A 13452-nucleotide genomic window follows, 5' to 3' on the forward strand; every position below is an offset into this window, starting at 1 on the left:
CAGTAGTTAGCATTTAAATTTCAAATACTCCAAAGTCTACAGATTTCTCTAAATATGCACACAACTGAGTTACCGAATCTTCACTCAATAAAGGTTGCTTATTTGCAAAATTTTTTTGCCTGGTAGATGTAATGGTGGCCTCGCTTGATTCGGATTGACTTGGCTCTCGTATATGATTTGGCTCTTCATTCGGAGAGAAAAACTCTTCATCCTCACTACTGCTCGTCAATGTTATAGCGCTGGTATTGTGAGGCAACAGAGGTTTCGACAACTTGGGCACGGGCTCGTTTCCAAATTCGTTGTCAATAAACTGACTGAATTCATTTGTCATTTCCGAAACCGTGATAGAAACAGCTGACTCGTCACGTGTGATTTGTTGGGGTTTTAGTGGTCGTGGTGGTGGCGGTGGTGCAAACATCGTTTTCGAGAAAGCTCTATTGGCTGATTTTGTTGTTCTGATAATCTTTGGGATAGAGTCTGGTCTCTTTGTTGGGTAGCGATCTATTTTTTTAGTTTTGAATAAATTGGAAACATCAACAACACGATTTGCGACTTCTTCGTCCAACTTCTTGCGAGGTGGTTCGTTTGTTCTTATTGAACTTTCTCTGCTAATACTAATGCTCTCCCAATTGGGAGAGGAATCGGATTTATTTTCTCCAATTGGCAAAAGTTTATAGTTGGTGCCATGTTTGATTTTCCCAGATCTTTTTTCAAGATGGATTCTATTACTATCAATGGTTGCAATTCTTTTGATAGTAGATGCTGATTTTGGAACAATAACGGGATCATTTACTACTGGGAATTGGAAATTGGGCAGCGCGTCGACGGAAGGTGCCGAGGTAGTTATTGTTGTTCGATCATCTGGTGACTCAATTTCGTAATGCATTGTGGACTCGCTGGTGGTATCTTGTACAACTCTGTGTAAGGTAGGGATTGGTTTCAAAGTATTTGTGTATTCGTTTTCGTCACCACGTGGTATAAACGTATTTGTGATGTCTCGTTTAAGTGTCGGTTCTGAAATAACCACTGCATTGTCTTCTGTATGTTTTTTCAATAAACCGCAGATTGACTTTCTTCTGCGTAATGGTGGGTCCACTTTATTCTCCAAAGGCACATTTACAACTGTAATTGGCTCTGAGAAAGACTTGTCATGTTTGTAAGTTTGTTTAGGTGTAAATTTTACTTCATCCAACGTTGTTGCTTCGCTACGACTCGTGGCGTTATCATCAATAACAAACTTAAGTTGAGCTGAGTTGCCTTTAATCAAGCAACGGGTGATTTTATTATAGGTCAGAAAAATACCGTTGAAGCAATTGAATACTTTATGTTTCAAAAAGTCCAGGAATTCGTTTGGTCTAACAAACTCGTTGATTTGTTCTTGGCTGGGTTTATTGTATCCTGTAATCTGTATTTTATCATCACCAACAAACGAAGCCTGTAATAGCAATTGCAAATTTGGACAAGTTTCAAAATACCTAGGAACGTCAAGCTTCATATTTAAAAACAATACAAATGGTGACTGGCTGATTTCATTTTCGTATACTTTATCCTCATGAGCGGTGTAATAAATGCTTAGATGTCTGTCGTTTGCCTTAAACAAATGGAAAGGTGAGCATTTATATAAAAGACGAGCTTTGTTGATGAGTTCAATAATGGTTTTTGATTTGTTATTTTCAACATGATATGTTTTACTAAATTGTTTGATAGCTGACAAGGACTGAAACCCAGTTGAAGATGTACTCAAAAATCGAATGAAATCGTCCTTTGGGTTGTCGTCAGTTGGGGCAACAAATGTGGTTGCTATGACTTCATTAATATTGCACCAGGAAGACACTTCCATTGCTGGGAAACATGACAAATTGGGCAATGGTTTTTCGTTCACCAACGAATGCATAAGTGCATCTGACACGGAAATCTTTTTTAGGTGCAGTTCTTCCATGTAGCCGTTGTTGTCGATTATGTTTAGGAATAAAAGATAATCATTAAAGATGACCACTAAACTACGTTCCAATTGGAATATGCCAACGACTTTTCGGGAAAGCCACCCATAGTGCAACTCAGCTGGCCAGTTGGTAGCTAGTTCAGTCAAAATTTTCCCTGTAGGGGTAAAAATTCTTTGCTTGAGGTCAACTTGTTCATCATGTCCACCAAATGCATCTATTACTTCCATTGCTGCAGTATAATATTTGTTTACCATTGTTTCATCCTCGTCAAAATTTTCAAAATTTTTCAACTTTAATTTTTCCGATTCGATTGCATCATAAAGTCTCTTCAAGATCAATTTGAGTCGAGGTAGTTCTAATAATGATCCTGTCACAATAGAATCAATTTCCCGAACCGAGTATTCTTTCTTAGCGATTGCAAGTATGCTGCTAGTGGCGAATTTGCGTAATCTCAGATAAAATCCTTTCAAATTTGCTTCGTGTCTAACAAACGGTTTGTAAAAGTAAGGCAAAATGTTTGCAACTGCTCGTAGAACTTCTAGGTAGTTTATTGACTTTGCTTTTAGTAAAGACTCATTTAAAATGCAATTGATTCTCGTTATTTCGTCTATTGTCGGTGGGAAAACCTGGTTCACTCGTGTTATACCATCTGGAGAATCCAACACGTTTGCTCTCAATGGTGTAATCAAGTTTTGTAATAAATCGACTAGTTTTGAAGTAAAGTTGGTCTGCACAGTCACTAATTCGTTCACAATAGATGTGATCAATTTTGTTTGTGGGACCTGTGTTTGTTGTGGTGTATAAATAAAGTTCATTGTCTCTGGGCTGTATTCCAACAACGGATCAAATAGGTGGTCCAACTGCTCCCCTAACAAAAATACCAACTTATTATTTTCGTCTACTATTTCTTGTGATGATGATGTATTATTGTATACGACGTCCATTCCGTACGAGTTTAGACTATGTTCCTGCAAAAGCCCCAACTGTAACAATTGTTTCCCAAACTCTATTGGCGATTTACCGGAGAGTAGATTCATGTTGCTAGCAAAAGTCCCCGCATGGGTTTCATCAAAGTTTGGGAGTTCGGGTAAATCTCCCGCATGATTAAGTAATTTGTTTGAATTTTTCAAATTGCTGATGGCTAGTGACCGTCTCACTTTTGACTTTTGGTATTTCAATTCTAAATTTTCACAACTGGGCCAAAACCTTGATCGATGGGTGAGTTGCATGTTTTCGTATGTGGATACACCAAATTTGGTAATTGATTTTGTTGAAATGTTTTCGTGCTTGCGGTAGACAATTGTGATCACATAGTCAAATAAGATATCATCAAACCCGGTGAATATTGCTGCTTGCGGGAATATATCTAGCCACTCATCGACAGTTGTAGATTTGGTAGTGGCATTCTCGGTGTTGTCAAACTGAGAATGTAGTTGTTTTATAGGAATAGTGGTTATTTCGTGTAAACGAGGTTTCTTCATTTTCAGCCCTTCGTTGTGATGAAGTGTCTTCATTGAAAAACGGAAGTTGACGATAATTTGAATTATTAATTTAACTTTCTAGAATGATCTTGTGCCATTAATATAGCAAAGAGGAACCCTGTTAAGCACAAAACTATGAAACAAGACCAAAACAAAAGAGAATGTGTGTGAAAAAAAAAAAAGTTTGGTTTGTTTAGAGTTCATGATACTCAAAAAAGCTGAAAAGTAAACAAATAACTATTATAATATTGGTCACGTGCATACTAAATGGGTTTACAATCTAAAAGTCAAACACTTGAATCAAATGAAAAAATGAAAGATCTACAGCAAAAGCTGGCTGTTACATTGGTCTCTGAAACCCCTGCTAGAACATCACTAGTTTGGGGTCTCTAGGTACCCCGTTTTCGTCTATATTGTTTTTGCTAAGCTCATTCCGAGTATATTCCAACCGTGCATCATCAAAGCTGACACCTTTTTCTTCCATGATCTTTTTTATTTGCAATTTTGCTGATTCCGATAAACCAGCTCGGTTGTCGTTTGTAGCAATGTTGTTGGATTCTAGATCAAAATTCGAACTACTCAATCCACTGGCAACGTCGTCTTCAAATGATTGCAAATTTGAATAATACCCGCTATCGATTCTTGATCTTGTTCTATATCTGTCATGTAATTCGATTATCTTGTGCCTAAAATGGAAGACCAAGAGGCAAACTAGTATAATAATAACAAGCAATACGTGTTGTGACTTGACTCGCAGCTTGCCGGATTCGTCAACGAAGTAACTGTAAGCTATTGTATTTTGTTCTTGTTGTTGTAAGTTGTCCATTATTCGGTTTTGGAAACTAGGAGGTTACGAGATATAAATTGAAGGTGAAAAGGATAAATGTAGTTTTTATATACTGTTGGAGCAACCAAAAAAGTTCATCCCCTAAAGTTTTGTTAACCGGGGTTTTTTTTTTTCGGTACATTTAGACACGCTAAACTAAATCTTCTTTCTCTACGTTCACGCAATGCCGCAGAGAAAGAAATGTCACGTTCTCAAGACCAGGAATAAGTTACCAAATGCCAAATAAGCCTCATTAGAATGAATGGATTTCTTGCATTGTTTCGGGCAATTTTTTGTGACGTTGTTATGTTACTCAACTTTCATCACATCAATTCTACCGGGCGATGTTTCTCAATTGTTGATATAATCATCTAGAAGTTGGTATAGCTAGCTCTAATAAACTTTACAGGTATACACAAGGAGTGTTGCAAGGTTGAGTAAATATTTGTAAGTGATGTCCAAACTATGGTGGTAGCGCGTGGCAGTCAGTATATTTTTAGTCACATTTTTTTCACAATTTTTGTTGAAATTATACACACCATATATTGAGTTTTGACAAAATTTTACAATAAGTAATGGCCTAACAACATTTACATGGCAGTTTTTTGCTTTAGGTTTATTGTAATTTGCCAGGGTGACGGGTTCTACGGACTTTTTAATCATAAATTTAAAATACCTTGAGCAAGATAGAGATTTCCTTTTCCGCACTGTAATTCAATACACTTTGAGCTAAGTAGCTTGAATTCACATATATCACTTCTATGGAAGACTGTCCAGATATGGTTTGGCTTTCCCTACAACCCCCGAAATCACCGGTGATTATAAATTAATTTGTAATGAGATATGTGCTGAACACGAAAAAAAGAGATTTTGTGTCTGCAAAATGAGCAAATTATTGGAACCCCGAAACAGTAATAATTACAAAGTAATTTGCTCAAAATTTTCACATTATAATTACGAATACAAAAAAGCAGACCAATGCCTGAAGATGTATTTAAGTAATTGTAAGCGACTCATAACTGTCTTTTTTTTCTTGAAATTTTCTTGAAACCATTGAAAAAATGATGAAAAGAGGTGTGTCGTATAATGGATTGGATTGTCTTGCAGATGCGTCCAGTGATGCCTACATGAAGTACAAGCACCAGCTGCAGGCCGAAATTCCATGGGTCTCTCAGACAAAGTATGCAAAGTACACTGTTTACTTTGGAATAGCCACGATTTTTGTGGCATTCGTTAAGCAAATATACTACAAATACCGAGATTATACATATAGATCCAAGCAGTCCTCCAACTTTGGAACCTCACTCATTGATATATGGATATCATATTGTCGCTATTACGGATATAAACAATTACCAACATGGTTAACATACTTTTCAATACCAGGATCAGTGGGTTCAGCACTGTACATGTTCTTATCGTCGCTTTACATGTTGTGCTATTGCCTTGTACCGCATTTCTGGTATAGAGGATGTGCTGGTTTTGGCTCATCGCCGTTAGCTGTACGCGCTGGTCTTATGGCGACGGCACTAACCCCATTTATTTATGTTTTGGCAGGCAAATCAAATGCTATCACTTTATTGACTGGTATCAGTTATGAAAAACTAAACACTTTCCATCAATATACTGGTGTTGCTTGTTTCATATTATCAGTCATTCACGTGGTCCCATTTATTTATCAGGACTTGGCTGAAGGCGGAAGCAGTAATTTGAAGATGAATTTCAAAGACAGTTTTGAGTACTATAGTGGTATACCGCCATTAATTCTATTGGGTCTTTTGTGTATTCTCTCGAAATCGTACATCAGAAAAGTGGTATATGAATTGTTTCTACATGCCCATTGGATGATGGGTATTGCTTATTTTGGGACATTAATTTGGCATATAAACAAAGAGTTAGGTGCGGATGACTACATGTGGGGTGCATTAGCTTTTTGGGCCACTCAAATTATTTACAGGATCTTGATGAAAACAGCATTCAAGCCAAACGCAATGTTTTTAAGATCAAGACAAGCACAATTGGAAAAACTAGGCAGCGATGGGGTATATCAAGTCGTAATTGGAAATACCACTGGTGTTAATTGGAAACCTGGCCAACATTGTTATCTTAGATTTGCTGGTGTTAGAATACTTGACAGCCATCCTTTTTCAATTGCATCCGTTGATGAAGAAGATAAAACTGCCATGAAGTTTATCATCAAAGCACAGAAAGGATTAACACGCAAGATTTATCAGGAATTGGATAAGCTGATAACTTCTAATAAAAATGTTTATGTGGATGGTCCATACGGAGGCACATTTAGAGATCCAAGGTCATTTAAAAGAGTGGTTTTGTTGGCAACCGGCACTGGAGTCACTGCCACTTTGCCATTTTTGACGTATTTAGCAAAAACTGATTCGATAGTTAAACGAGTTTCATTTATTTGGATTGTGCGCCTGCAAGAAGATATACACTGGGTCAAAAGTGAATTGCAAGAGTGTCAAAAATTAGGTGGGAGTAAAATAGATATACATATCCATGTTGCTGCTAAGAAATCGATATATACCAAAGGTGATTTTGAAAAGGAGATCGAAAGCGAAGAAACTAACTTGAATGAAGAAGACTGGTTAATTGATTATGGTAAACCATCGGTGACAAGTATTCTAAAACTGATGGCAGGTAGCTTAGCTGCTCGTAATATGATAGTTTGTTCAGGAAGCGATTCTTTGAAAAGAGAGGTGAGCAGTATCGTTTCTGAACTCCAATCGTTGGTGTTTAACAATGACTTGGTCAGATCCAACGTTGAAGAAATATATTTGCACACTGAGTCTTTTGGATGGTAAGTATGTATATATAAATTCGCAATAACACGAAATCTCACATCATCAAATACAGAATACGACTACAAATTGTAAATTGTAAAGTTTTATACATTATATATGCTTTTGAAAAAGAGATATGACTATAGGGGAATGAGTTTATGTATACATATGACAAGAAGAAACAACAACAATAACAAAAAAAAAAAAGACAAAAATAAACTGCGAAAAAAGTAACGATAAGCAAAAATAAAATGACATGGTAATGACAGAGTAGATACTATTCATTTGCTGACCTCAACTGTCGAAAATGACAGTTATTAGACTTTTTCTTCTGGTCTTTTGGCATATGAAATCTGAAGATTTCTACCACCATACAAATAATTATTTAATTGCAGAATTGCATTTTCAGCCAAATCAGCAATTTCAAATTGAACAACAGCGTTTCCACTTGGTCTACCGTCATCAGCATATTGGATTTCAGCCTTGGTTGTTCTACCAACGGTTTCAAACAAATCATACAAATCATCATCCTGAGTAGCAAATGGTAAGTTGGCAACATAGATAGTATCTGACTTTTCACCATCGGCAGTGACACCATCAGTAAACTCAGAATTCTTATTTGCAACTGCGGATTTGCTTCTGTCGCCATAACTAGATTTCTCAGTAGTATCTGACGACCTATAAGAATCTCTTTCATATCCTGATGATGATCCAGTGGAACGGCCTGGTCTAGTGTCTAATTTTCTACCTTCAATTTCATAACCTTGAAACATCTCAACTGCTTTGGCAGCTTCCTCTTCGGTGTTGAAAACAACAGTACCAAATCCCCTTGAATTACCATAGTTGTCCAATCTAACATCAGCTCTAATAACTTCACCAGCGTCTCTCATCAAATCCTTCAAAGCTTGCCAATTTACCGAGAATGGCAAATTACCAATAAAAACTTCTGTACCTGGTTTGCTTGGTGGTGCAGGAGGAGCATAATTGTCATTTCTTCTACTGCTTTGATATCTGTCATTGTATCTATCTCTACTCCCGGATCTGCTGTCGTATGTAGTTCCTCTGCCTCTTGGTGGTCCGTAATCATGTTTCTTTTCTGGTGGAGGGTAATCCTGCCTAACAAAGATTTCACGACCACGATATTCATAACGGTCAAATTTATTTATAGCTTCTCTAACATCGTCCTTTGAATTGAATTCAACAGTAGCCATACCTCTTGAACGACCCTTATTTGTAACAATATCTGCTCTGACTATAGAAAAATCCTTTTTAAAAATATCTTCAATATCGCGAGATGTGCAATCAAAGGGGATGTTTCCAATGAAAATGGAATTATCAAAATTTCTTTCTGTTTTGGAACGATAGTCAGCATCACTGGTTGCAACCGATCTGCCATAATCTCTACCATTACGACCACCTCCATAACTACCACGGCCATAATCTCTTCTTCTATCGCCTCCATAAGATGGTCTTGAATATCCACCGTAGTCTCTTCTAGAGTAGCTATCCCTACCACTACTTCCACTACCAGAATATGAGTTACCAGATCTCTCTCTTATCGGAGATCTTTCTCTTATTGGTGAACGAGAACGATCCTGTGGAATTTAATGTTAGCAAAACAATTCACATTTAGCATTGAATAATAAAAGAAAAATAACAGTTAGCAACAAACACTTATGCATCATCTTAAATGTTAAAACCATCTTCAGTGGATCCAATTCCATATAACCAATTTAGCTATTCCGCAAAATTTGGAATTCCATTGACCCACATTTTCGAGTTAAAATCTCAGTTAGCAATCAATAAGCCTTACCAAAATTCTTCAACAAAAAGCAATAGCCCAAATACCCACACCCTTTATTTAAGACCATAAGCACACGTTATTTGTTACCATACTGGAAATTTCCCAATCATTAATCCGTTTAATATATACAAAAAAAAAAATCATGTTCAACATACTCTTGAATAATCATCAATGTCCATCCCATCCATTGTCACCAACTATTAATAATGAGAACAACACTAAAAAGATATAAACAATTCTAAAAGAGTAGATACTCTGTAGCTTTCGATATTATAAATTTCAATACAGAATTCCAACAAGAGATTGAAAGTTAGGATGAAATCCTCGAACAAACGAACGAACGAACAATCCGTGAGACAAAAAAAAGCGAGATTTTCAACGTTGGAAAAATTTTCTATCATTTGGCAACAAGCACACGACCAGGATTATACAAACTTGCCCCAAAACATTAAGCAAGGCGTCTTGAGAACAACATCTATCATTATAAAAGTTCACATATATTAACTACAAACCTATTTCTCTGGTGTGGGCAACACTAGCCTTCTTTCAACTTCGGTTTCTTTGTTGACTTCCTCTTCTCCATCAAATTTCAAACGTACTCTACCATCTTTTTTATGACCAACTACTATGGCAGGATAAAACGTTGAAGTGTCGGGATATCTTGCCAACACTTTACACCCGTACGTGTAATTGATTAAGTCTGACCCTTCGGGCGGGATTAATAATATTTCTTTGTAATTTGCTTTGAAAACTTGTCCAGGGTTATTGTTTTCATCTGGTTCAAGATCTTTAATCTCAAACTTGATTCCATCACCTATTATTTTCTCCACAGAACATTGGATCCATTCATTAGAGTGGCGGTTTCTTAATTTATATGCCACTTCCAGTCCTATATATATAGGTTCCAGTGGATTATATTTTGATGTCCAATAGGAACGACCAACTTTTTTGGTTTGTTTGGATTTCGAACTATTGCGTTTCTCGATTCTTTTGGTATCAGCATTGGGTTTCTTTTTCGTTGGTGTTTGTTTTTGAGCTGCTTGTTTTGCTTTAGTTTCACGAGTAATGATTTCAATCAACTTTGTTATATTTTCAGAAGAAGTGGTGATTAATCGTTTTGCAGTACCGATATTCGATTTGTGATCTATAATTTCTTCTTCAAGTTTGTTTAAATCTTCTTTAGATAATTGCTTCAATTCGTCTGGCGTCCTATTGTAAATATTATCAAACGTCAAAGATTCATTTGAGTTACATATATCCTGGAGTGATGTTATCACTATATCCCAATTTCCTTCTATTTCTGGTGTCATTTAGGAGAGTGTACAAAGATAAGGTGATAACGAAAGTTTGTATTTAATCCTTTCCACTGGGCTGTTGTTTTCATTTTTCTTCTCAATTTTGTTTAGACAACCACAATGCCAACTCTCTTTATATAAAAGAAGATCTCGATCCTTACACATACACTTCAATCAACAATGCTACAAAACAGTATTTTGCTAGCGTCGGTAATTGATTCCATATGCTCTGTATATCAACTACAATACAACAAACAAAAGAAGACCATTTATGGAATTTCTTTTGATTACACACTTTTTTCAGTTCTTAGCCAGTTCCTATCTATACTATCATCCTTTCTATATATACACACAAATGAGTACTCAATACGATATCCCATTTATCCCAACTTACCAATTTCTTTGCCGTTGGTTGTCTTTCAAGTTTTACAATGCTTTTTTCTAATTTTGGTGTTGTTGCAATTGAGAATATACATCAACACACGAAATACAAATCAGGGAATCAGTCCCTATAGTTTAATCTTTTTGGGATCACTAGCTCTATTTCTAAGTTGGATTCTGAAATTATACATTTATAGACAAGGGAAAATTATATCTTTGGACTTGATTGATTGGATATGGTATGCTGGAAGAATCATATCTTGTGTCAAATTTATGCCTATCATTTCCATGAATTGGTTTGACCAATGTGTAATTGGAATGTTTCCCTACTGGTCTCATTTTCAAATTCTGGTTTTACTTTTACAATTATTGGGAAAATATTCATACTTTTTTAAATGGTGGCAAATCCCAGTCAACTATCCAACATGGCTAGAAGTTCAGTTTCAAATGCTATGTATTCTAATAATCAGAGTTCAAATTTATATCTATAAAAATAACAAACCATCTTTGGAGGTGCAATAATAAAGTCTAATAGATTGTATGTATATATGTATATCGAGCTATGTCTTATTTATTAAGTCTTTCAGTTTCTATCTGTACACGTCTAGAGTCTTCCACCAAGCAACTTAACAGCCAAATGAACCCCGTAACTAATCTTTCTATCTTCTTCTACTGAATATTTAGGTTCATCCACTGATTCTGTCTCTGCATCTCCATTAACTTGTGATTCTAATTTTGGACTGAAATCTTCTAATTTCAATTCATGCACATTTTCCATCAAATTATCAATTTCGTGTTTCATTTTCATTTTCAAGTCTTTATCTTTGGTGATAATAATGGCATTGCTTTCCAAATCGCACGAGTATGCACGCTTGGTATAATTAGAAGATCCAATGACGGTAATACTTGGTTCATCTTCCCCAGGGGCGGTTATCCATAACCCCTTTGCATGATACGACCATCCACCTGGAGTGTTCACTATTCCCTTTTGCCATTCATAAACAGTTATAAGAGCAGATTTTCCTAGATCTCTCACTTTTTGTAAAAATTGCTTAGCAAATAAAAGATATGCTTGTGGTAAGTAATAAGAAACACCAGGTGATTTATAAAACGAGTTGGCTTTTGGAGATGCCGTGATAACTGTCCCTTGAGATTTACCATTCAACAACCGCTGTTGGTATTCTGGTAGCATATTGAAATATCCGGCAGTGAACCACCATTTTGTCTTGAGAGAGTCTGCATACGATAACAATCGCAAAATTGCTGGTTTTTCAGTCAGCTGATCTTGATTGTGAGGGAACAATGGTGTAAATTGAGAAACTGGATAAACTATAGTATCATATTCCTCATTTTCATCAAATTCCTCAAAAGCATTCAATTGTTGCTGCTTTAATAATGGTGTCAATAGGTAGGAAGAGTCGCTAATGAATCGCTCGATATTCAAATGAGGTTCGCAAGTAGCATTGGAAGTTGGCCAAGTTAGTTTGAATCCTTGTTTCAACTTGTCAGTATGCATAATTCTGTAAGAAAGTGAAGATATGGCGGTGTGGATCTTAAAGTAATAATCAGTTAAAGGCTTGTTGTTAAAGAGGTAATAACGATCTTGACGGTTGGTGAAATAATCTTCAGACAAGTTTGCCCCACTTAGTATAATTTGGTCATCGAATCCATATAACTTCATATGCTGAAGACCAAACCCTTCATTTATTCTTTTTGGAGCTAAAAACTTTGTGATCCCTGAAAGGTGTGGAGTATGAAACATGCGGATATCAATTCGTTGGCCATATTTTTTTTGCAAACTGGCCAAAAGCAATGCCGAACAATTATCTGGAGCTTCTCTTGTACCTCGTAATGCATCAGTCAATACATAAACTTTCAAGTCGGCATTCTTAGCCATTGCATCATCAATACATTGTATTAATTCGTGTTGAGTTTTGCCGATATATAATGACGATAAAAATATCCGGTGTTTTGAATTACTGATCTTAAATAGTAAGGTTTTATAAAAGGTTATCGGACTTTCCAAAATTTCAATGTCTCCCTTCAGCAAAAGAAATCGTGGTGCCAAACTGTTTAAATAGTTTGTCACAGTTCGTATACTGTATGTCATGATGTTTGGTTGTAGCAATTACTTTGTAATAAATAGTAATCTAGAAAGAGAAGAAGAGCGAAGACTGTGTTTATAGAAAAAAAAAAGTTGTTAAGAAAAGAAAAAAAAGAAAGAAAAAATTCAACACAAATCAATGCAAAGCAAAATCGAGAATAATTTTGATAACGTTTCATTGTAATCCTCACAATTAGAAAAATTTGATAGTAATAATAAAAAAATGTTACATCAATAATTCGCGTGAATTAACCGTAATCTCTTATCTATAGTATTATAAATTGTACAGTAGTTCTTTGTTTTTTTTCAGATAAGCAGTAATGTACTACCACTACTAGATTTTTTATTTAAGATAAATAGATTGATTATGGAGTAGAACAGAAGAATCCAAATAAATGAGAATTTATGTAGTGATTGGCATTTACTTTTATCCTATGTTAGCGTCCATCCACATTCTTTCGGGTTATATCACTGATTACTGTAAATAGTATACCACGGGTGCTTGTGATGTATAGAAATTCTAGCTGAGAAATGGGCCATTACTTTTGGTGTTCTGGATTTAAGAGTTCTCAAACCCCACCACACCAGTTGTTATATATTCTCTAAATTGCCAAACAGCTATACTTCGTGACCTTAGATATAACCTAGCAGAATAGCCGATTGCTTGAAGTATTTGCACTAAATCACAATAAAGGGTGCTATCAGTACGTAAATGTATGTGAGTCTTTACTAGAAGAAACTCTATTTCTCGAAGCTGTCAAAATTTAAACAAAGTATAAATTAAACTTAATAAATTTAGCAATTGATTAAATGATCA

General features: G+C 35.8%; 7 protein-coding genes across 7 annotated transcripts; 2 read left to right on the forward strand and 5 right to left on the reverse strand. All coding sequences in view use genetic code 12, as the record gives it.

The window, feature by feature from the left end:
* Window positions 1-13: 13 nt before the first annotated feature.
* On the reverse strand, window positions 14-3457 carry CAALFM_C700410CA (uncharacterized protein; the record flags this gene model as incomplete). The annotated part of the gene is made up of 1 exon (XM_715277.1): window positions 14-3457. One exon carries the CDS (start codon window positions 3455-3457, stop codon window positions 14-16), a length of 3444 nt encoding a protein of 1147 aa, XP_720370.1.
* Window positions 3458-3788: 331 nt separating this feature from the next.
* CAALFM_C700420CA (uncharacterized protein) lies at window positions 3789-4250 on the reverse strand (the record flags this gene model as incomplete). Its single annotated transcript, XM_715276.1, has 1 exon — window positions 3789-4250. One exon carries the CDS (start codon window positions 4248-4250, stop codon window positions 3789-3791), a length of 462 nt encoding a protein of 153 aa, XP_720369.1.
* Window positions 4251-5311: 1061 nt separating this feature from the next.
* On the forward strand, window positions 5312-7072 carry CAALFM_C700430WA (putative ferric-chelate reductase; the record flags this gene model as incomplete). Its single annotated transcript, XM_715275.1, has 1 exon — window positions 5312-7072. The coding sequence occupies one exon, from the start codon at window positions 5312-5314 to the stop codon at window positions 7070-7072; it is 1761 nt and encodes a 586-aa protein (XP_720368.1).
* A 296-nt stretch (window positions 7073-7368) lies between these two features.
* Window positions 7369-9043, reverse strand: GBP2 (single-stranded telomeric DNA-binding/mRNA-binding protein; the record flags this gene model as incomplete). The annotated part of the gene is made up of 2 exons (XM_019475474.1): window positions 7369-8646; window positions 9011-9043. 2 exons carry the CDS (start codon window positions 9041-9043, stop codon window positions 7369-7371), a joined length of 1311 nt encoding a protein of 436 aa, XP_019331019.1.
* A 324-nt stretch (window positions 9044-9367) lies between these two features.
* On the reverse strand, window positions 9368-10165 carry CAALFM_C700450CA (uncharacterized protein; the record flags this gene model as incomplete). Its single annotated transcript, XM_715273.1, has 1 exon — window positions 9368-10165. The coding sequence occupies one exon, from the start codon at window positions 10163-10165 to the stop codon at window positions 9368-9370; it is 798 nt and encodes a 265-aa protein (XP_720366.1).
* A 165-nt stretch (window positions 10166-10330) lies between these two features.
* On the forward strand, window positions 10331-11053 carry CAALFM_C700460WA (uncharacterized protein; the record flags this gene model as incomplete). The annotated part of the gene is made up of 1 exon (XM_715272.1): window positions 10331-11053. The coding sequence occupies one exon, from the start codon at window positions 10331-10333 to the stop codon at window positions 11051-11053; it is 723 nt and encodes a 240-aa protein (XP_720365.1).
* An 82-nt stretch (window positions 11054-11135) lies between these two features.
* PEL1 (CDP-diacylglycerol--glycerol-3-phosphate 3-phosphatidyltransferase) lies at window positions 11136-12641 on the reverse strand (the record flags this gene model as incomplete). Its single annotated transcript, XM_715271.1, has 1 exon — window positions 11136-12641. The coding sequence occupies one exon, from the start codon at window positions 12639-12641 to the stop codon at window positions 11136-11138; it is 1506 nt and encodes a 501-aa protein (XP_720364.1).
* Window positions 12642-13452: the final 811 nt, after the last annotated feature.

Source organism: Candida albicans, chromosome 7 (genome assembly GCF_000182965.3).
Source record: "Candida albicans SC5314 chromosome 7, complete sequence".
Lineage (NCBI taxonomy): Eukaryota > Fungi > Ascomycota > Pichiomycetes > Serinales > Debaryomycetaceae > Candida > Candida albicans.